The following is a 24,596-nucleotide window of genomic DNA, read 5'->3' on the forward strand; positions in this document are numbered from 1 at the left end:
GAACTAGATCTCCAGCCGGAAAACAGCTGGTAAAAAATTAAGCCAACTGTGTTTCCAAGTCAATCCTGGAATGCAGTGTGCAAAACAACATGTGTTCAATCAGAAATCCTCAAAAGAAAAGACCATTTTGTCAAGCAGATTAGCTGCCTCAGATGAAGGACATAATCAACTGAGAAACTTGTACCTCTGAAAGTCTTTTCCTTGGTTTATTTATTTTCTGATTCCAACAGGAGCTGAGAGCACTCAACATCATAAAACAGGGGAAGCTTTAAGGGAGTAGGACAGCAAGCACTGTCTCCAGACTTGAACTAAACAAATTTCTTTTGTTGCTTTATGGTTTTCTCCTAAAACAGCCCACACTCACTAATCTCTTCTGCACCATTAGCCTCACTCCTGCCTCTGGGTGGGAATGAGATACACTGCAGAAAACTCTACCACTTCCATTAAACTCCATCCTGTCACTCCATCCTCTGATCACACCTTCGGAGACATTCACCCAACTGCCCCATGGGCTAACAACAGCAAGACAGAAACTTTACCAAGGCTCTGGAAGGCAGATATTTTATATATATATTTATTTATATATTCACAAGAGCAATTGTTTTATCTTAAAACCTTTCTAAAACAGGAATATACTGCAGGTTTTAGCAGTAGAGATAAAATATTACGGGATCCAGCCTTATTTTGTTTTTCTTATCCAAATATACACATTGTTATAATAATTGCATCCAGAATTATTACTGCTGCTTGATGACCAAAATGCCTCATACACTGCTCTGCACTTGAAACTACTGCAGATATTCATCTGCCCTGGCCAAGAACAGCTTCATTTGGGTGGAGGAAAAGAAAAGAGGCATAAACATGGTTCACTTAAAATGCAGTGACAAAAATGGCATTTGAAGGCCTGCGTTCAAAATAGTCCCATATTGTTATTACAGATGGAAACAGTGAGGGAAGAGAAACAGAAGAAACAAAAGCCAGCTTTTGTGAGTTCCAGAGCAATCCCTTATGATCCTGGGTCTTGTATAAGATGATTTGGAAGCTTTGGAAAGGCATTCAGGGTCTCTCCCTGAATAAGGCACTGAAACACACACTGTCTTCCATGAGCCTGGCCCAGTGCCACAACAGTTTCTGCATAATTCATTGCACGTTTTGCTAAGTGTTCTCTGTATATCTATATAGATGTATACACATAGACATATATGTATTTTTCCTTATGTTTTCCTGCAAAACAGAAAAATAAAATAAGTTACATAATGGAATACAGAATTCAGAATAAGACAAACATGGTACCTGTTGACATGTCACACGTGCCCCAAAGAGGGCACTAAACCAGAGAGGCATTGATTTTGAATCTACCCTAAGTCTGTAGATATAAATTATTTCTTGTTTAACAAAGTTTTCATATGACTGAGCCAGGAGGGCTAATGTTTGACTTCCCAAGTACCTTCTGCCCTTTTCAAGCCCCATCATCTTTTAAGCTTATTAGCACTATTCCTAGCAATTCCTTGTGTCATTCTCAGTGACAAAATGTTGATTAGGTACAAAACTACTTCCCCACTCCAGAAGTAAAGAGCAATCCTGAACCTCATCATCTTTGAACATAAGATGCTTAAGAGATGCAGTAAATAGATCACTATTCTCATGAAAGAATGCATATTCTTCAAATATCTTTGTCCCTGTACCTTTTGTTCCTGCAGTTGAAAAGAGATTCAAGTAGACATGCTATTCTTTCCATAAGAAATACACTAACTATAACATTTTTCTCTTCCATGTGGTCAGTGATGTAAATACTGCTTGAGACAGAGTTTGTAATCTAATGACACATTTAACAGACACCAGTGGGTCTGATCTTACTTTGTCATCTGTTTTCACCTCATGTCTTCTGCATCAGCAAGCTTCACAGTTTGTTCTTTGTTTTCCTTTTGAAGTAATTACTTAAAAGTATAATGAAATACCTTTGCATTTTTTGTTATCAGAATTAGTGAACAAGGACCTGCATCTTTACCTGCTGTGTCTTATTGGCTATTAACAAAAGCCAATAAGAACAGTCCATTAAGAAGTCTGATAAAACAGATATATACTGTTTCATTTTACAAAATATTGTATTTTCAACCCTTTTTGATTTGTGATTCCCAGTCATGCTTTAGTGGAAGTCTTTAAGTTCAGGGTTCAGACGTTCACTTGTTATGCTTCAATCATGTGTGTAAACTGGAATTATTTACACAAGAGTCTGAAAGCTGGGGCCTTAATTTAACTCAATTGCAGCTGTTACCTCCCATGTGATGGGATTGTGTGAGTTCACATTTTATCTCAGTTCTTCTTCCTCTTCTTCTTCCTCATCTTCCATTTCTTCTTCTGAGTCATCCTTATTCTTTGAACTGTTCCTGAATTCAAGGTTCCCTTCAATATCCAGTACCTGTAAGTGCTTCAGGTTTTGGAAGATACTTTCTTTCAGTGCTCCAACGGCAATCTTATTAAACCTTAAACAAACAAAAAGGCACCCTTGTTAAAATAAACCCATTTTTATATACAACAGAGAAATTAGGGGACTAAGAGGAAACCATTTTGCAGCTACTCTATACTGACCCAAGCTACTCTAAGTTTACACTGACACAACAGCACTCTAGAAGTGCTGACTCCTCTGGATAGGGAAAGAAAAAAAAATCATGATACTGGAATTCCTCCCCCACAAATTCTTTCTCTTGCTAGTCTCCCTTCTCCTTCCCAGAGAGGAAAAGCATCTGCTTCACAGCCCATATTTTAAAGTATAACTGATTTTTCATAAAATTCTGTGTCATTCCTGGACAGTTTAATTCTTCACCTACTAAACTCAAAATAAAGTAACCCTTTAAACACAAAGCAGTCATTTTTCAGCTGTTATTTGCATTTCCAGGAATACAAATAAACTAATCTGCAGTTTATGAACCTGTCACATATACTGATCTGTTACTTTTGAACATGCTTAGACTTGTATTCTGTGTAATATTCCATATGTATATTATTGTTTCACAGCACTGCAGTGATTAATGGCCTCCCATTAAAAATACGACTGAACTTGGGTGGAGTTGCCTCCTGAATATGTTAGCAAAACTGTTTTGCAAATTCCTTTTTTCTTTATATAGAAATATAGAATGTGGCATGTGGTTTCTGGTTCATAGCCAAGCATTCACTAAAATCTCATAAATGTGAGCAGCTGAATAGACAGACTGCTCTAATTTACACCAGACTTTGTAATTTTATTTGCTTGGTATGGAATCATTCATCCATAAAGGTATGCTCCAGAACTATTCAGAACTACAGGGCAGTTTAGCTGCATATAGTCAAAATAAGACCATATTTAGTCTTCTGCAGCCTAGGCTTTTTGAACACAGCTGTAGGATCAGCTTAATCATATATTAAGGAATTCCTAAATTACTTCTAAATAATATTTTCAGTAATATTCCATCAGATTAAAACTGAATATATTACAGGGACAGATTCCCTTCTTGTGCTATAAATCTCTGCTTCAGTCAGTTGTTACTGTGAGTTTACATTGCATGTTAAAAAAGGTCAGTATCTGTCATCTACAAAAACAAAGTCCTCATCCAACTGACAGAGTGGGAAAGAACCCAGCCAAGCCCCTAAACTGGGTTACATAATTGTCACAGTTGTAACTTGTCATTTGTTTCTGACAAAGCTATTGAGGGAATGCACACAACTCCAAGATTAGTCACACACACCTCACAGGAGGGGGATTTTGTCAAAATCCATGGCCAACAGACACAGTTTGCAAAGCTGCACTTCTTCAAGGGGACTGTAAACTTTGGGTTCACAGCTGAATATTGGAATATGACATCATGTTAAACATTAATTGCCCAGAATTACTGGCATGCCCAATCCATTCTAATAAACATAGAAAAGACAAACTTTCTAGAAACAACTTATTATGTATATCCATGTTGTTTCTGAGCAGATAAATATAGTTTTGTCACATGTTAGTATAAACCAAATATGCTTTTTCAGAAAGTAAGAATTTTGAATACTTTCTAAAAAGCAAGCAATTATAAAGTAGATGAAGAAGGAAAAAATCTTGTGTGTTGAAGTGGACGCTTGACCTTACCTGAGGTAAATCCCCTTTATTTTGGGTGTGGATTCAAAAGCATTCTCTGAAACCGTTGTGATCTTGTTGTTCTGGAGATACAGATATTCCAGAGATTCTGGCAGGCCTAATGGGATAGATGTCAGTTGGTTGCCAGCCATGTCTAGTGACTGCAAGGAAGAGACAACAAGGGGTCAAATAACTGAATTTACATATTAGAAATACACCAGAAAGAGATTTAGTTTTGAAGTTATATTTATTATAGAATCAAATAATTTAATCTACCTCTAATTTGCAGCAAGGTAAGTGTGGCCAAGACAGTTATAGTCTCTTACACTCCTATTGAACATCCTGATTTCACATGATATGCCATGCTGGTTTGTTTCAGAGTTCCAGCATTTCTTTATCTCTGTCCTCAGGCATTAGCCCATGCCTGTTTAAGTAAATTAAAAACAGGCTGGGTTTCAGATATGCAGGAGAATTCCTTGGCATCTGCTACTGTGAACACTTCGCTGGCTAAGGATGGTGACAGGTACAGTTACACATAAAACCATCTGGAAATATTCTAACATGGAGAATGTATGAAGACAGCAGGACTAAAGGTCATGGTTGTTTCTCAGATTAATTTTATGCAAGAGAATAGATCAATAGAAATGTTTTGTTAGCCTGTATTGTAGTATTTTCATAGCACCAACCTGACACTATTTACCCACTACTCAAAGCCACACTTCTGCAAACAATTGTCCTCATTCCAGTGTTTTTATTCCTCACATAATGCCAGTCTGGAAAACAATTATCATAGAACCATTGAATTGTTTAGGTTGGAAAAAAGCTTTAAGGTCATTGACTCCAACTGTTAACCCAGTACTGCCAAGTCCATTATGTAAATGTCTTGCTTTGCAGTTGCAGAGTCTCCAGTGATTTCCATGGAAACAGTGTGGACTGAAGTATATATTAAGTATATGCATGATCAGGATCTTTATGCGTTGTTATTTGCCAAATTCACTCCAGTGCAACAACTCAGAAACCAACTGCGCCATTAAGCACTTAGTGATAAAAAAGATTCAGCTGGAAACAACCAACAAGAATTAATGCTGTTGCAAAGAAAAGCAACAGCCCCATTAGTCCAGCAGAACTTTAAGTTTGTGCTATTATCTGAACCCTGTTTAATGGGAGTGGGGTTTGCTGTGGGGATGGCCAATGCTTGAGTCAGCAACACCTCTGGCTTTACACCGACTGCAGGGAGGGAGAGTAGAACAAAGTTCCACATAATTGTGAATCTGGACCTTTGAGAAGGAAAACTCATCATTCCAACCAGCAACTCCAGCTACCCAGCAGGGATCATGACCCATTTTTGTTTGAAAATAAAACAACCTACATTTTATTAAGGTACTGCAGAAAATCAATCCCAGCCGTCTGTAATTTTCAACAGCATCTTCCTTCCAGGCTGCTTTGCATCTTAAATATATCTGCTCACACGTGTATCAGTGAGGCACCAAACAAATGCAAAAGGTATTATTCAAACCAGGGACCAAATATGCAGCTGATGCAAAGAGCTCTGCAGACACTGTTGCTGCATTGCTGCTTGACATTAACTGAGAAACAAGCTATTGGTTATTCCCAGACACAACAGAAAGGGAAACGTTCCTACAGATTAACGTCAGGATTGTCTGAAAACACACCGGGGGCCAGTGTGACATATGCTGCTTGTCCTTATCCCTGAGCTGCTCTGAGATGTGCACACTTTGCCTGTGCAGTGACCTGACCATATGCCCCCTCCATGGCTGCTGTATGACACAGGCAGTACCTTTCACTGCAGGAAAGGGGCCGTTGCCTAAAAGGAAATGCAGACAAATCCTTCAGCCAGCGTAACAATTCTGAAAGGTCATTTTGCTCAGCACAAATGTGATTGTTCCTGCTTGCCTTATGGTTTGTGTTTAACTTTCTCCAACAATTAAGCAAATGAGAAGACTGCTGATTGAATCCAGACTCCGAGCTGCTCCCCAGGTGCCTTAGCCAGCTGAGCTGCTAAATCCTACAGCTTGGCTTGTCTGACTATAAGCTGATGTGGGGGCTTTGAGAATTAAGAGTGTTTTTGTTTATGCATTCCTTCCTCCTGCTGTCTCTATCCAGAGCTGATTTTAAATCTTTTGGGAGACGAGCTGTTTGAAAGGCCTAATTTCAGTTTTAATGGCAACATTTGCTGATGTTTTTCTGAAAATACAGGACACTGTCAGGATTCAGACACAAAGCTGGACTGGCCAGCAGTGGAAGGTACCCACCTCTGGCACAACAGCACATCATTTCTACTCTAGAAACAGAGTGTGTAGCACTAACAATGCAACCCCAAAACACGAGGACCAAGCACATTTAGTATTGGTGCTACACAATATGATTTAGGCAGACAGATGAGGGTATCAACATCATTAAAACAATTAGAGAAGATCGTGTTTCTACCTGAAGACTGCTGAGTTCTCTCCATGCTCTTGAATAAATTGAATTTACTTTTAGTTTATTGTTGCTCAAATACAGTTCCCTCAGTTTTGTCATCCCAGACAAAGTCCCTTTTGGGATGATGCTTATCTCGTTCTCCTTCAGCTTCAGAACCTGCAAGTTCTTTGGAAAGCCAAAAGGCACTGTGTGGAGATTGTTTCCAGAAAGATCCAGGGACTTCAGTTGCCGCAGTTTACGGAAGGCCTCCCGATGGATCTGGGGACTTGTGAGCTTGTTGTAGCTCAGGTTCAGCTCTTCAAGGAAGTAAGTGGTAGCAAAGTCATTCCTGTTAATCTCTGAGATCTGGTTATGAAGGATCATCAGTGTCTTCACTCGCCGGGGCAGCCCGCTGGGGATCTTTTCCAGCATGTTGTTGTACAGGTGGACAGTGTGCAGCTTCTTTAAGCCCTGGAAGGCTAAGGGGTGAATACCTCGGGCTTTTAATTTATTATTGTGGAGCAGAAGGTACTCCAGGTTCTTAATTTGGGTCAAGACATCTCTGTCAATCACCTTAATTGCATTCTTCTCCAGGTGGAGGAGGACGATGTTTCGAGGTAAACCACTTGGGATTTGTGAGAGGTTATTGCTGGACAAATCCAGATATTCGAGACTAGACAATTTCCTTGGGAAAGCAGGAAAGAAAACATTTTGATTCTGCAAGGTGAAACAATAACCAACTTGCTCAAAGATTTTGCAATCTTTGCTTTAGAGACTTTTTACCCAGCACAGCTCCCATGACTGGCTGCCCTTTTCTGACTTGTGACATGAGTGATGTGGACACCAAAGCAGGGTGCTCCCATATTGCCATTAGGGATTAGGACTTGGCACTGCTACTGCTGCCCAGCCACACCAGCAAGAGAACATGCCAGAGTCCACAGACACCCGAACTGCCACTGAGCTGAGGCCTGAGATCAGTTGTGCAGTCCCAGATAGCAACATATGAGCAATTTTAGTGAACAAATACTACAAGGAACATGCCATGGGACCACCACCAGAACATGGAGTTCAGCTCTCAGTTTCACAGAAACAAAGCCTGAGCATGAGTAATTTCTGTCTCTCTTAAAGTATTTGCTGAAAGTGAAAGGCAGGTCTGCTTCTAGATGATGAAATGTTACTTTTATGAAAAGCAGAAATGCTAACTTAGTGTCCTAGGCTAAGGTAGTGAACTTCTCATGACCCTCCAGTATTATGGAAGTGAGTCAGGGCTAGAGCTGCTTTGTGTAAGCTACTGAATCTGGATTCCACGGTCTCAGTTGATGCTAAATTAAATCCCTAGACCGGCCACTTATACCAACTGGATATGGATCAATGGTTGTTCCACAGCCAGGACTGAGGAACCCTGTATTCCCTTGTATTTCAAGTCAGTTTCTCAGCTCAAATTAGAGTTTTAATCTACTTGACACAACATAACCCGTTGCAGATGACCAGAGAGTTTTCAGGAAACAGGAAGACTAATGTGTTACAGACATTACTTACTGGTTACTACACTGCTGTTCCAGCTATCCAAGCATGCTCTGAATAAACAAATATAATCTTTAGGTAAAATGCTTCACTGCTGCCATTTGTAAGGTTTCCCCAGGATGGGAATATCTTAACAGAAATTATATGTCCAACATGACCTGGAGGTGGACTCCACACAGATGTAGTAAACTACTAAGGGAGGTTTCTGGGAATGGGAAATGGAAAAGGAAAGCACAGTTTGTTATATTTTTGTGTCTGGAGATCAGGAGGGTTTACAGAACTAAATTATGGGCAGGACCGATTGTGTGGTCTGGATTTGCAGGTAGAACAAGGGCAGCATTCAGTGCAAGCAGAGAAAAAAATGCTAAATTTTTGAAGTGCTAAGTCCCAGGCTAAATGTAGGACAGCCAAAGGCTATTTCTGTTGCAGCAGTTGGCAGGAAAGCTTTTGCAGCCATCTGGCTCTTGAGCAGCACCACTGCATCCCTTGCCTGCTCCAGCAACCACCTGCACTGGGATACAGCTGGGCATGGGGAATTCACAGCTCTGTGTGTGGGGCTGCTTTCAAGCCACCTTCACAGAAACACACAAGTGGCTCCAGTGAAGATGAAGGTCTGGCTTTAATGCCCAGTGAAGTGCCCTAGAAACTGGAAAGTCTCAGGTAACCTCACTTTTGACTGTTTTGGAAGAGCAGAGAGTAGCTTTCAATGTTGTTCTACGTGGCTATTCTCAGAAGGGACTTAGCACCTGGTGTGACTGGGTCTGTGGCAGGCAGGGAGTGGTCCAGCCTAATGTTCAGTGTGCTGTCTTTTGTATGAAACAATTCTGCAACCACTCACCCAGACCTTTGCTCTTGAATGGCAGCATCTGCATCTCAGACTTAGCAGTGAAATGCATAACATCATCCAGCTTTGAATAACTTTACTTTCTACTGTGTCCTTTGTTCAGTAGATGCACGACTGTCCCAGAGGGGGCAGACAGGCACAGATGTACACAGTGCACATCTCAGTCTCACCAGAAAGTTTCGTTGTCCATTCCCTCATTAGACAAGTAGTTATTCTGCAAGTACAGCTCCCGCAGTCCGGCAAGCTCGCTGAAGGCTCCTTTGGGAATCTTCTCCAGCTTGTTGCTCTAGAGTCACCAGAAGCACAAAGCACAGTATTTGGCATGAATCAACACAGCACTTGGGTTCTGTTCAACTAGCACAAGCAATTAAACTTCAGAAGGGCTAAACATGAAATATTTAGGGGGCGTTATAATGTGATGGACCGACTGGACCTGATTCATTTGTCAACTTATATAAAGTAGAAACCAACACAGACAAATTTATCTGAGTGTCTCAATAAATAGTAAAAGAAAAAATCACATCTAAAGTACACCTGTCAGATATTTCTGGTCCACTTTTGGCTGCCTCTCATTTCTTATTGTCCTGCTTTTTCCCAGTCAAAATATCAAGGTAAATGTTACTACTGACAGATGGTGCACTTGCAAATAAAACACTTATTTCTCTGCTCATCTCCTCTGTCCTTAACGCTGCTGAGGACAGCAAGGAAGGAGACAAGTTCAAAGTGTAATGCTCACAGTGTGAGACCCCTTTGGGAGATAATGATTATCTGTAGGTGTTGAAAAAATGCAGGGGACAAATAAGTTCATACTTTGGAGGGAAATTCCAGCAATTTAAAGGACTGGACTGGTTGCGTTTACTTTTCTTCAAGCTGGAGAAGCCTGTTCTCTAGAAGACTTTAGCAGGAATTCTGGTGAAACCTTCAAGGGAAAAGAGAGCTGGGAGGGAGCACAGAGCTGCCTCAGTCCAGGGCTGATAACAGACTCCAGTCTCTGCATGTCCAAGGAGCTGTCAACACTCAGAGCAAGCAGACCCAGGACTCCCCACCGCTGTGGCTCTCCCATTGCTGAGGCTCAGATCTCCAGCTCAGACATGATGAAGTGTTTTTATCAGAATCAGATGACATGGAATTAAAAATGCTGGAGAGTAGTTAACAGCACAATTCTGCTATTGCACTATGGCTGGAGGAGTTGCAGTAATAGAGAATGTCTGATCCAAACTGAATTGCCAGCTCAGTAGCAAGCAGCAGCCACTGATGCTGGGAAGCAGTAGTTTGTGTAAAATGAGTCAGTGAGCAAAGCCAGTACAGAGTGGGTAAGCAGCTGTCAGGACAAGTGGCATTAGTGGCAAACTTCACTGGGAGGTCATGGAGACATGACTATGGAATGATGCACTTCCTGTTCTAATATGTATTAATATTGCTTTATGCAAGGAGGAGACCAACAATGCATCCACCCAGGGATTTGCTATACATCCCCCTACAAACACAGGAAGGCAATTCTGCCCCCTGTGAGCATTCTGGTGATTTGCAAAACCACACTATTGCTTATGGACAAAAAGGAAGGAGATGGGAACAGCTACTGTTGAGAATACAGCAGGCAAGGCCTAAAGAGGGCCTGGGAGCACTGGGATGGCTTGGCCCTGTGGTGTGAAACCCACACACACAGAGTACTTTGTCACAATCCTAAAGGATTACAAAACGCTGTTGCCGTTACCTGTAAGTGTAATTTATATAGTGCTGGAGGGAGATTCTTTGGAACATACTTCAAGAAATTGCTGGACATGATGAGTATCTCCACATTTTTAGAGCCATTGAACATATTATCAGGTAACCCAGCATCTGAAAGTTTGTTGTTATGAAGATACACAGATCTGTTGGAAGGAAGCAAAAGATGTTCAACAGATAAGGAGATCTGGAGTTTTTGTTTACTGAGAGAAAGCTTAGTTTAAAACTTAACTTCAATGTTTTCTCCTTTTCTTGAGATAATTAGATTTGTTTTTAAAATGTGCTTTTTAATTTAGCAAGGGATACAGATGCAAAACCAAATGGTCAGCCCCAACACTCTCTGAAAGTTCTGTCTATTCAAAATCCAAACCTGCACATGAATACAAATTTCACAAGTGGCCCTAACTTCTTTACAAGAAACTGAGTGCAAGCCTGGGACTTTGCAGTACTTAGAAACACAGAATGTCAGTGTGGGGGCCTCACTCAGAGGGTTAGAATTCATCTCTTTTTAACAGATATGGCACCAATTTTAACTTCTCTTTGGAATTCAGTCTGGACTGCTTGGGCTTAGAAAATCAGCCTGGAGGTCTCACAAGAAAGCACCATCTCTTAACCCTCCATTCTTTCTGCTCCCATGAAGGCTGGAAACACCCCAGGAAACAGTTTCTCTCCTACTCCTAGAATTCAGAATAGGATACTGACAGAAAGAGAAGAGATTTACTCAGTCTGGCAGACTTTTCTCTTTTCTATGCCTTGGTTTTTAATGAGCCATTGGGATCAAGAGACAGAGTTTCTTACTTTTCCTTTGCCCTTCTTACTTTCAACTTTTAATACTCACCAAATAGTTTCTCCAAACCAATTTTCAGAAACTGATTAATCCTTACACAGGTTTAAATTCTGTAGAAAGCAATGTACCTCTATGAAGTTATTCCTCCTTTTCCGTGGCTTAACTGCTAAATTAATTCATTTTACTTCTTTTTAACAGAAGAAATTATAGGCTTCTAGTGACCTTGATTACCTCTTCCTTTCCTGTGTTTACCCCCAGATGCAGCAGGCAGCTAAATTTGTAGAGAGAGGTTAAAACTGCAAAAGTGTCAAAGTGAGCTTTTTTAACTTGTTCTTGGATTCTCTACCAGTAGCAGAGAACTTGGCAACATCCTTCTGGAAGGAAGGAAAGGCTCAGTATGGAAATACAATTGAGTGATCACACACTCCAGGGAGTTCAGAGCTACACTGGAAGTATTGTTTACCCTGCATGGTCAGCTGTACTTTTAACTCACAAATATTTGCCTTTCTGAAAAACTTACTCTCCAAATAATCAGTCTGAGATCATGAACTCTGCTGGGGGCAAAAAAAACAACTGAAACAACTGTGTTGGGATTTTATATAAGTAACCTTGGAAATCAATTAGCTCTTATTCTGATTAAAATTTGTGTTTGTATAGAAGAATGTGAAAATCACTTCAGAAGACTCAATAATTTTAATATGGAATCAAAAGACAGCAGCATCTCCACCTGAGCTTAAGGAAAAAAACATGGATAAATCTAGCTTCTCTCATCATGAGATATTGCCAGAAATCTGTGAGTGACTCAGCCCTTTCAGCTTCCAAGAGACTAAAGGCCCAGGAAGTGCAGAGCTGCTCCAGCTCTCAATGAATTCAGTGGGAATGGAAAGTTCTTCAGTTCATCACAAGACTGGGCTGTAGGGGCTCAGCTGGGCCAGCTGTAATTAACTGCTTCCAAACCTGGCTGCACAAATTGCTCCCAACAGTTGGGGATGTCTTTGCAGGATCTGGATGGTGCAGTGTGTGGATGCTGCAGATTACTCAAAACCCATTCAGCAAAGCCCACACCTCACAGGAGGTGGTCTGGGTGCCTCTGAGTTTGACATGGAGGTGCTGCTGTCAGTCCAGATGAGAAAATTACAGCCTGAACCTAGCAGAGACCTTTGGCAGCAGATCTGGAGTATGAACCCCTTCTGAAGGTGCTGAAGTGCTTACCTTGAACAGAACTGAGTTCGACTGCACTGAGTACTGTCCTGTCCACCTGATTGTACTTTTAGAAATGAACAGACTATAATAAAACTAGAGTTCTAAACAGCTAATCTCCATTTTGAGAAACTTAATTGTTCTTTTCAACTCAAATACACAAATAAAATGGGGACAACTTCATTTGATATTTGCAGAAGTGTCTAGCAGCTAGCAAAAGCCCTTGGAATGTGTTTTTTTGATCTTTCATGCTGAGAATAACAAACAGCTTCTTTCCAAAAACACAAGTAGGCAATAATATAGTTTAGCCAGATATTTTCTTATCACCCACCAACTGCATCCAAGCAGTGGCAGAACACCAGTATTGTTTTACTTCCCAGTCCCTTACCTCAAGTTTGGTTTCTGTCCAAATGTGAGCCCATATATCTTAGTGAGATAATTGGCTGCAAAATCTGCACTGATCAAGGTATTTGGTAGGAATTTTGGAGCCACTGTTAGCTGTAAAAGAAATATACAGGGGAGTTCCAATGAAATGTAGCAAGTATTAGAGCAGCAAAACACTTTCAAATTTATCTTCCCTAAACAGGCAAAGATAAATTAAACTGAACGTAGATTTCATGAACAAAAACAAATTGTCCTCACTCACTAATCTCTCCAGGAAGGAGACAGACTTTTGCTCTAAGATATGAAAATGTTTGTTTTGGTTGGAAGGGTCCTGTCTCTTTTTGGTGGAAGAAATCAAGAAATTGTTATTCAGAGAGCAAACACTTTGCTTATTATTGTTCCTAATTCCTCAGTCTGCGGTGCCAAAAGAACTCCAACCCCCCTCACAGTGACCTACTGCTCATTCTTTTACAAAAGTGTATTGTGGAGGGGAGGTGTCACTTCACACCTCTGCTCCACTGCAGCCATTTATGATGATCTCTGCAGGGGGAATTCAGGCTCCCAAAGAACAAGGACACTTCTGATGAAATATTGAATGGCACTTCAAAGCATAGGGTACAGTGATACCTTGTTCAATAAACAAGAGATGCATCAGGAAGTACAGAAAGGCCCTGTCCTCAAAACTTTATAGCTGACAACAGGTATAGGACTGAATGTGTTGCTCTTGTTGCTTTTTTTATCAGTGATTTTAAAAGCTAATCCCAGAAACACCTGCATCTGAACAAATTGGTGGAGTAAAAAGCAATGATCAAAAAAAGCTCAGTTTTAGAGATCCAGGTAATACAATAGCCAGGTTCACTGGCTGTTAGTGGCTGTTAATAACAAAGTCATTCACCTACAAACCAAGAACACAGGTCACCATCCAGGCTGGATGGAGGGCAGTTTTCTGACAAGCAAACACCCAGAAGCTTTATGTAAAAGACAAAGCCCTTGGGAAACAAATTTTTAACACAGTGCTGTACCAGATGATCCTTGAGTAGAGAAGACAATGAACGGCAGTCAGCAGGTGCTGCCACCCTGGTTACAGGTGTTCACTGCAGTAATAATGAGACCACTCCCTGTTTTATGTGCACTCCAAAGGGAGATACTGAATTCTTTGACATCAGGATGGGAAAGTGGGGCAATGGAAGGGATCTGCCTTCTAGCCTGAAGTTCATGGAATCTGTAATCTTCCTCACAGCTCTGTTGTGTGAAACAGAGCCTGGTCCTTTCAGCCTACAAAGCACAGCAAGACTCACATAATGAGAAACCTTATTTTTCAAACTTTTATTACCATAAAACTGCAATGGGTTATGAATAATAGTGTAAAACCAAAAATATCTAAGATATGAACACTGTGTGAAAGAAGAGACATTTTATTGGAGAACTGCCTAACCCAAGCCTTAAACTATGTATTTATCTAAAGGCTGCCTACACCCCTCTCTACTGGTATGTCAAAAGTGCATTGATGAACTCCATCCATGACCTCCCAATTTACTGGACTCATAAAACAGTGTTAAAAAAAAAAAAAAACAAAACATTATTTACTGGTTTTCATTTTCAGCTGTCCCAAAACTTCCATCCTTAGCCTGTCATAAACATTTGTGTGTCACAAACACACAAAAAGATCTTTCCCACAAATCACACTCCTATCAGCATTTCCAGATGGTTTGTGAGCACTGGAATGAGCCATTCTGCATATTCCTGCAGTTGCTCTTGGCTTTGGTGGTAATCTCTCACCTCCTGATCTGGGAGATATGATTTCAGGGAGCTGGATAAAAGCACTCATCTCTGACTGAGAAGGTCTGACAGTGCCTCAGAAAGAAATAATTCTCTGCCATGATGTAGCACAGACAATTCAGACACAGGAAACAAGACTTAATCATTTTCATACACAGTGGTACATTAAAGCTTTTCTCCAGTCAATTAGGTCATAACTTTTGTACAAAGCAAAGGGCATGGCTCAGACATGTGAAATGAGAGACATCAGAACCACAAGAAAGAGGAAAGAGAAGTTTAATCCAAAAAGAGTTTTCACTTGCTCAGGATTTTGCTTTGGCATTTCAGCACTTGGTCATGAGACCGATTTTCACTGATTACCTTCTTGAAGGATTCATGCCAGATTGTTTTAAGTGTTAGCAAAAATCAAGTTGACTTGAATGGCTTTGTCTAATTTACTGCCTAACAAGAAGCAATCTGCCGTTTCTCCTACTGCAATTTTCTTTCAACTTTCCTGCTGCACCTTCCTTTCCATATGGCCGAGTGTTTCTCCACTGTTAACTAATGAATTCAGAAGATTAATACAAAAGTCATTACCAGATTTGAATTGCTTAGATTTTTCTTGCTTGGATGAAGCTTTGATAAAAACAGAAGTGCTGGATTGAGGTATCCAAGTGCTGGATCCAATATCACTTTGAGGATATGGGGAAATGTAAACCTTCTGTCACCAAAATCACCTGCTTATAGTCAATAATGACAGCTCAGGATCTGGTCTATCATTTGGTGAAACAATTTCTCTCATTAACAAGGTTTACTGTGCACTCTATTTGAGAGATAAAAAACATTAGAGTAGGATGAAAAATTAAAAAGGAAACTACAGCATCCACTCTACTTGAAGTACTTGTTACTCACAGGCCACAGAAGGATTTTAGTCTCTTACATTTCTTTTCTCTGACCAACTGTGCCAGTTTAATGAAAGATGATTTAGCTACATCTGATGGGATCACAATGGAAGATAAAGCAGCATTAAGATAATCCATAAAACAAGAAGCAAACTACCAGCAAATCCCTGCTCTCCTCCAGACACCACAGTAACTTGATCCCCAGTGTTTCCTGCTGCAGAAGAGATGCAGTCTGAAGCCAATCTGGTTTGTCCTGGCTTGTGATTTATAAAGAAATGTGTTATTTTTGCGGGTCCACAACTTCTCACTGTAACTACTTGTGACATTCGCTGATGTTTGCAATTTCTTTTGGGATTCTTTTCTCTCTGCAGCAAAGCCAGAAAAACCAAACACTTTGTTTTGTTACACAGGGAAAATCAGAGTGCTAGGTTCTGGAATATTAGTCACAGTCTGGCTTGTTCCTTTTTATGGAGTTATTAACTGCCAAGATTGTTACATGGAAATGGTGCTTGAAAGAGAGAAAAGAACACAATGTTACTGTACTAAGGAATGGGTTCTATTCTCAATGTATGGAGTGATTCTGGATGTGTCTTGGCCTGAAACCTGAATGTGGCCACATGTATTTAATCAGGACATCAAATGGTCCCAGATTTTAAGAGGATAATAAATATATATACAGACATGCAGAAAGAGAGAGGGTGGGATGGAAGGGCAGGATTTCTGTAGACAAAGAAGCTCTGCCTGATGTTTTAACTTATATTTTTCTGTGGATCCTAATTTCTTCTGTAGCAAATATTTGTGGACAACCACTGGGGATAAAGGAAGTCATAACAGGAACCACCCAGATGCAAGGGTATATGAGAAGCTATTTCATTTCCTAGCTTTGGCAGGAAAAATGTGCTCCTGTCAATACATCCAACCTGGGTCCAATAGGAAAGCACCTGGGATCCTCTCCATCAAAGGAAGAAATTCAGCTCCTATCACTGCAGCTAAAAGAATAAATTAATGACTGGCACCGTTTCAGTGCGTGGGGGTATCCTCCCAATATCCAACCTAGTAAGAATGGGAGTCAGGGAAAACTGCATAGCTTTTTACAGATCTTCATGGTTCAAACACAGGCAGTAGGATGTGTTTGTTCACAATTTTTTCAACCAGCCTCTTCTGGTAAGGCAGCATTTCATATAATTACCCAACATACAGGCAGGACCAAATCTGCATGCAGCTGACCCAAAGCCTAATGAAGACAGTGATAATTCATGCATGCAGGACCTTTCTGTACCTCCCTACACAAGGGAATCTTTTCACCAGGTGCACAAATAAACAAGTGTTCAAAATATACCTGCATGTGTAGCCTCTAAATTTCACATACTGTTTTGACCTTAGATGAACCTGCATTAGAATATCATTTTAGCACAGTTTTACTTATGTAGTATATACATTTTAAAAGAATTGACAAAGTGATCATTTAATTTTGAGAACCCAATTAGAAAAGAGCTCTGAAAGGCTTCAGAGCCTCTTACCTTATTGTTTGCCAGGTACAAGTAATTCAGGTTCTCCAAATGCTCAAATGCTTCCTCTGGCAACCCTTAAAAACAGGAATAACTAATCAGTGACATCAGCACCTTACTGCCTTTCTGAGTGAAAATACCAGAGGGCAGCTTTCCCTCTCAGTATCTTCCATGTGAGATTGAAACACTTTTTATAGCCACAGAAACAATCTGATTTAGACCTATTGGTACCTCTTTTAATTGGAAAAAGAAAAAAACAAACCCACAAACCAAATCAAACAATACACACTTGTTAAGAGCAATGGAGGACTATTTAAAATCCTGATCACCCAAGGCTTGTGGCCAAGCCCACTGGCAGGTGTCAGGTACAGAGCTGTGCAGATCTGCTCTATGGCTGATTGTCAGTGCTTGAAGCAACCACACTATCTGAGAACCTTCTCCTGTAATTTGCATAAGATTCTGCAAGTCTTTTTTCTTGCAAGGATATAATCTGAGGTTGCTTAGTGATCAGATCAACCTGATACATGACTATATTGCTAAAATAACCTGCATGTCACAACCCTTCTCTTGCTCTGCTCCTCCACAATTCAGGTGTCCAAACAGTAACCAGCTCAGAGAGCTGATCTAACTCAGGGCTTATCCTCCCCCAATAATTATTAATTTTCAGCAGAGTCACTCCATATCCAGCTGATGACACAAGCACAACTGCTGTCACAATGGAAAGCCTGCAAGAAACACTTTCACCTGGCACTTGTCAAAGGCAAAGCTATTTTCCATGTCCAAACATGTTGGAAACTCAGGGCTGCACTGAAGCTTGTGAAAGAAAACATGAAGGCCCAAAGGTAATAGTGTCAAAGGGTGGATATATTAAGCACAGCTTTCCCTGTGCTATGTAAGATTGCTGTGCCTTGGGGCCCATGTATAATATGCCCACATTCTCAATAAATTTTGTTCTCTGTCATTTCAGTAAAGATAAAAAGAGCATTCAGATCAAGTGGGTGACACATAAATTAATAATAATTACGCCTGTTTTATCCCATATCCTCCTCCCTTACTGTTTACTCCAATCCCTCTGTTTCTTTTACTTTCCTCACTAAACCACTTGTTAAGTTTCTTTAATAAGCATGAGACTGAACAAGCAAAACCTGCCTACAAAAATCAAAATTGTTTGAGAAGGGTAGAAATATCCTTATTTGCAATATACATATAAATTCATACCAAATTTGACAAGGACAAAACTGGACCGAACTGCTCTGCCTGACTAGACTGAACTAAACAAGGTCATTGAGGAGGAAATCATTCAGCATGTGGACGTTTCTGGTTCTCAAGTGCATTGCATGGAAGTGCCTGTGGGAGCAGAGGGAGTTTCCTGGATGAGGAGATCTCACGCCACAGTACACGAGCTGCTGCCAGGTCTCCTCCACTGGTTCAGCAGGGCTGCATTCCTCCACACTGAGTATTGTGTTTCAGATGATAAAGTGTCTCCATGCTCTGTGTGATGGCCAGAGGAGTGAGGCTCACAGCAAACCACTCCAACCAAGCAATCCATCACCCTGGCTTTCCTTATCAGCTGTCACTGGCCTCATTGCATAAGCTGGTGCTCTGGAGGCACAGACTGTCCACTCCGCTCACCTTTTGAAGTCAGCCTGTTGTTTTGCAAATTGAGAGTTTCCAGTCTATAAAGACGAGCAAGCTCTTCTGGAAAGATTTCTTCTATTTGGTTATTCTAAGAAAATGGAGAGTATTAATCATCAACAAAGTAATCCAAAAAGGATCCCAGTAAACCCAGACTGTGAACTTCAATAAAATCTGGAAGTGAACCCACCATGTCAAATCCTTGTCAAGACTTCTCTCATAATGAGCCAAACTCAGATCTCAAGCCAAAAACATCCAAACCCAGGAGCATTTGAAAGCCTGACTTCTGCTCATCTCCAGGAATATCCAGCTTATGCACCACTAGCACACAAAGAGTGTGATTATGCCTGGCAAGGCCCACAGTCCATCTGCCACAGCCAAACCTTGTAGCTGCAGCAAAGCATTTGTTACAAGGTTGGCATGGTGGATTTCAAAGCTTACGGCTTCTGTTATTCGTGGGTTGTTTTAAAAGCCACTGGTCACGGGCAGGGAACATCAAACCAGGCTCACTTGCACTGGTTGTGCTGTCAGGGGTGATTGCCATCAGATTTTCATTAACATGCTGACTAACATTCCAGCCATTAATGAGTGGTTCTAGTTTTAGCATCCAGGGAACCAGTCAAGGACCCACTGGAAGCCAGGCCAGTGCACAGAAAGTGACAGCTGCAGCTCCAAAAATGGTAGCAGAGGCAGGAGCCATGGCTGACGCATGCCTGGGACAGATCTGCTGAGGAAGGTGCCAGCTTACATTACAGTTTTTTCCTAACTGAAAAGCTCTAAACAAAATGTGCATTTCATCCATTGGACAGATTTGACAGATGGGAGCAATAAAACAAAAGCAGTTGGTGAAGGGCTAGGCACTGAAAACCTCAAGCACTGCCACCACTCCGAGGAGGCACAGCCACAAGGCTGCCATACTCTGGCCCTTCAGGTGTCGGAGCACTGGCAGGGAAAGGACACCTGCCCAAATGCTGGTCACAAGGATCAATTAGCTAAGAGCAGAGCACAGAAACCTGCTGACAGTCTAGGACATCCTGATTCTTCTTTCTGAAGCTGGAATTTCACATCTTATATGGCCTTTTCATGACAAGACATGAGGAGTCTGGAGCAGGACCGCTTGCTATAGGCATGACACTAGGCAAGATGGGCGGCACTGGCCATGTCACACCTGCTGCTTGCTGAGTCCATGTGCTGCAGGGAGAGGTGGGACAGTGGGGGACATGGGCTGGCCCTTACTCTGGACTGCCTCATTGTGTCTGAACTAACCCACTGTTCTGCTCAAAGAATTCTCTGTCATTTAGCCCATCTTCTTCAAAGACACCTCAGAATAGAAGGCCTCCACTAGAAATTTGGGTTGGCCAAAGGAGAAACAAGAAATTGTTGGTTTGGACAAAAATTCTTCTAATGGAGCTGTGAGAGAATGTGGAGCTCTTTTTCCCCTCCCTGGATGTGAGGGGAGAGCATACCGATAACCGGGAGCCGGGCCTGCTGCACCTGCTGCTCCCGCCGGGAGCCGAGGAGGGGCTGAGGGAAGGAGCCGGGATTCAGGGGCAGAGTGAGGGCACGGGGGGCGATGGATCGCGCCCTTACCTGCAGGGACAGGTGGTTGGTCAGCTCGGGCAGCAGCAGCGGGAACTCCTTGAGGTCGATGCCGCCGCAGTCCACGACGCCTTCCTGGGTGCAGCCGCAGTCGCGGGGGCAGGCGGGGCCGGGCCCGGGCCGCCGCCGCTCCGGGCCGCCCTCGGCGAAGTCGCTGTCGGCGGCGCAGCCCAGGGCCAGCAGCGCCGGGAGCCCCAGCAGCGCCAGCAGCGCCCGGCCGCCGGCGGGCATCGCCCCTGCGGGCCGGACAGCGGGTCAGCGCCGCGGAGCAGCGCCCGGCCGAGCCCCACAACCCCGGCCCGGCCGGGGCCAGCCCCACCGCCGCCTTCCCGCTCTCCCGGGGCGCTTTCGCTGCCCCTCAAGGCACTCCGGGGACTGCGCTGCCCAACCAGGGGTCCCTGGTACAGCCGGCGGCCCGGCAGCATCCCCCGCACCGGCCCCGACTCCCCGAGATATTTATTGCTTTTTTCATATTGAGAAATGCCAGATGATCCCGCAGATGTAGGGAAGAGGTTGTGCAACGTTAGTTCAATGTGGTTGTCTGTCGTACCGTTCCTCACAGTTTTCCATAGGAAGAAACTCTTCTCGTTATTTAAACATGAGGACTGGTCAGGAGTGATTCTCAGAGGGGCTACTACACGTGCATCAGACAATAACAAAACCTTGCAGCTACTGAAAACAGAACGGGCTTCCTATGGATTCTGGACAGTGCTGATCTGAACCTAAGACACTTGGCTAATGTTCAGCTTTTATCTTTCTGGCAGCAGGTTAAAATAATCCAAACAGAAGTTGAGTATCTACTGGAGCAGCCAGCTGGCCCTAACCCAGCCCCCTCGGTCCCACTTGCTGCCCTTCTCAGATTTCATACATAAAGGTTTGCAGTCAGAGCTGGTTATGGCTTGCCATTTATCCTCTCAGCTATTTTTCACAGAAGGATTTGAATGCAATGAGAAAGACTTAGGCTGATCTTTTAAGGTGAAAAGGCACAATGGATTCATGACCTTATCAAATAAATACTCTCTTCACTTCTGCCAACCCAGATTCCTTCTTTGCATCAGAAACAAGAATCCCACACAGCCAGACTGGCAGCTGTCAGAACTGTGTCTCCATTTACATCATTTGCAAGTCTTTGCAGTTTTGCACCAGGAGCTCTCACAGAGAGCTTGGATGCTTGGGAAGCATTGGACACATCCTGCTCTCAGTCAGAGCCATTAAAGTTTTAAGTAATTTTTTTAAACACTGACTTGTACTTGAAGAAATGGGAGCAAGTGGGACTACAGAGCAGAGCATCCCAAACCATGGATGACAGGTTTGCTTTAGTCCTGTCTTTGCTACAAACATGCTGGGTGGATGATTTTAAGCATTTATCATTGTGTGCTTGATCTCTCTTTCCCCTGTTCCACTATTTTACAGCTTCCATATCTGTAATAGCTGCATATAACGAAATTCATCTCTTTTATAGAACTGGCAGATATTAACACTGAGACCAAAACTGGCCATATGAGTATGCCAACAGTAGATTAGTAAAATACTTAGTATTTGGTGACCTAATCTCAGAAAATATTTCAGAAATCTTATAGAAAATTATGTCAAAAAGTATTTCAGATCTGTAAGAAAGTATTTTTCCTATATAACAGCTCACCCTTACAGACGCTTGGCAAAGAAACTATAGACAGAAAAACTTGCATAGACAGGTTTCAATCAGCTCTGCTGTAACAGTATCAACAGTATCAACACTGTTCCCATAGCACAGTTACATTGTGGTTTTTCTTGGGCTCTCTATGTTTGCAACATGCTGGCTTTTCCACATCTGTTGCTGAAAAGATGTTAGAAAATTAACATGAAATATTCTATCTATTACACACTAAGATTTTGGGGCAATCTCACCCCCTTATCAATATGCAAGTGTCTGCTACAATGCCTTTGGAGGGACTGCTGCTCTAGCATGGGGAGAGACTTTGCATAGAGGAACATCTGTGTACATCTGGATTGCAGGCAGTAAAACCAGGCATAATGGTGATTTTCTTTTAGTTCAAAGAAAGGCTGAAGTAACTGACTCCACTTCAACTCATTCCCATGGGCCTGATTCAAAGCCTTGTTAAGAAAACTCCTAAAGGAGTAGCTCAAAACCCACTAGAAAGAATCAGTCCCCTTCCCTTGCTGTAGGTGGGCTTTGGAGCAGGTCCTGCCACCCAAAGACTGAAGTGACACTGAAACCAGCTCAGGGGTTTCTGTGGCTGCATCTTTCTGAGTCCAGACACAAGTAATACCTGCACTTCAGTGCCTCACAGCACGGGAGTGCTACAAAAGGCACAGTCTCAAGAGGTAAACTGAAGTTTCAGGAGTTACTGAATGCTTCTCAGTGATTACAGTGCCCCCAATAAACAACAGAATCACTTTCAAAATATCTCATCTCTGTTACCTATCATTCCCCACACACATTCTCACAGAACACACATACACAGAGGGAAAAACATTCACTGAAGGAGAAGATTCTCCTTCAAAATCAACAGGTTAACTGAATTTGTTGCACTGAGTATCCTTGCTAAAAGCTGCAGCTGAAAGGCAGGCTGCTGCTGCAGGTTTTCTGACAAACCAGCTTTAAAAAAAATAGAAAAACTCACCTTTGCTGTCAGAAATGAGATGAATGGAGAAGAACATTTCTCTTGCCCCCACAGGCTCTCTCAGCTCATGCCATGTCAGTAACATGCACTGAGCTCAGAGTGAGTCTCCCCTTTCCAAGCCAGATCCTTTCCAGATGTGAGCAGCAGAACTGGAGAGAGTAACAGGCAACCCTCTACCAGTGAGAGCTTCCTGCACTTCCCAGCGAAATCAGAGAGGAATTTTCCAAAGTCACCATATAGGAAAATGTGAGTAGAAAAGAGGAAGCAGCTATGGCCTGAATATAAAGACTTGGGAAATAAACAATCTCCCATTACTTTTGTCAACACAGTTTGTAAGATCTGTGAGTGAAGCCAAGAGCCAGCATGCAGGAATTGGCAGAAGAGAGGCAGAGACCCTGTGTGCTTCTGCATTTCACTGCAGGACACTGGAGCTGCACTGTTACTACATCTTTGAGTTTAGCTGCATTCAACCCAAATTTGAATTCCAGGTGGGAATGTCCTCCCATTCTCTGGGGATCTGGTTCAAATTAGCTAGGAACAGATAGATCAGCAGTTTTTCCTGCATTTTATCTCCTTCCCCTTTAACTCTCCCTCTTTTTTAACACATTAACTGATCTTCAGGGACCAGGAATCAATAGGCTGAAACTACAAATGTTGTACAGGCAACGTCCCCAAATGTGCTGTGACACCCCATCCACTCAATCTCTTCTTTATCTTTTATACCCTGCATTACAGCAGTAACATCAGAACTTTCCCCCACTTACACACAAACACACAAACACACACACACACTCAGCCCAGAAGCCTCACATTTATAATTTCCCCATTCTTGGTGAAAGAACAGGAAGATATATTTGCTAACAGTATGCTCCAAGTGCAGCAATACTCCCAAGAAAGCAGCACAGTTTTTTTCCCTGACAGCAGTTACTATGTTAAATATAAAGCCACCTGTTTTATGAGTGCCCCGCAGTGCTCCATACAGTACCTCCACAAAACCTGCAGAAGATCTGTCCTCACCAACAACACGACCTTCTTGCTGAATTCCAAAGAAGGGACACCGATTCTTTCCTCTCCACTCCAGCTGAACTGAAGTCTAAAGCAATTAAGTTATTTCCTCCCTCTCCTCATCCAGGCTTATATCAACTGGAACTGATCCCCCTGTGTGCCACGTGGAAGTTTGAAAAGTTAGAGTGAGAAGTGTGTTTTTACTGAAACCAAAATAAAAACAAAACAAAGCTGGCTGCTTTTTCCTGGTGACTCAGAGATCCAGGACACATTTGCCTGCTACCCTTTCTGAATTACAATACCCTGAGTCCATAAAACAAAATGTGCACATTTTTTTCAGGGAGGAGGAGTAGGGGGATTACCTCACTCACTATGGAGGCCAGAGCAGCCCACAAGGGAGAGGAAGTGACCAGCATTCAACTTTCCCCAAAAGTGCATTTTTATCTGTGTTTTTGCTGTAGAAGTATAGCAATTAGTTGTCAGGTAGCATTTAGAGGAAGTTCAGGGCATTAGAAAAAGAGGGGCATTGTGCCTTCTTTAGTGGGGAAACAGAGGCACACGAGTCAGACACCACATATCCCATGTGCAAA

The 24,596-nt window shown here is 42.2% G+C and overlaps 1 protein-coding gene across 3 annotated transcripts; it reads right to left on the reverse strand.

The window, feature by feature from the left end:
• Positions 1-237: 237 nt before the first annotated feature.
• Positions 238-24,260, reverse strand: PODN (podocan). Of its 3 annotated transcripts, none has more exons than XM_084211592.1 (11): positions 23,002-23,926; positions 20,369-20,613; positions 18,776-18,869; positions 17,156-17,220; positions 12,980-13,089; positions 10,594-10,750; positions 9,050-9,165; positions 6,539-7,196; positions 4,103-4,251; positions 2,276-2,483; positions 238-1,224 (listed from the first exon to the last, which is right to left on the reverse strand). In XM_084211592.1, exons 1-10 carry the CDS (start codon positions 23,084-23,086, stop codon positions 2,309-2,311), a joined length of 1,854 nt encoding a protein of 617 aa, XP_084067718.1. In that variant the 5' UTR covers positions 23,087-23,926; the 3' UTR covers positions 238-1,224; positions 2,276-2,308. The 3 variants fall into 3 exon arrangements, with proteins under 3 accessions (XP_084067718.1, XP_084067720.1, XP_084067719.1); XM_084211594.1 differs by lacking the exon at positions 23,002-23,926 and adding an exon at positions 24,019-24,260 and having other exon boundaries at positions 239-1,224; XM_084211593.1 differs by lacking the exon at positions 23,002-23,926 and adding an exon at positions 23,987-24,257 and having other exon boundaries at positions 239-1,224.
• Positions 24,261-24,596: the final 336 nt, after the last annotated feature.

This window comes from Fringilla coelebs (assembly GCF_963513975.1).
Source record: "Fringilla coelebs genome assembly, chromosome: 9".
Classification (NCBI taxonomy): domain Eukaryota; kingdom Metazoa; phylum Chordata; class Aves; order Passeriformes; family Fringillidae; genus Fringilla; species Fringilla coelebs.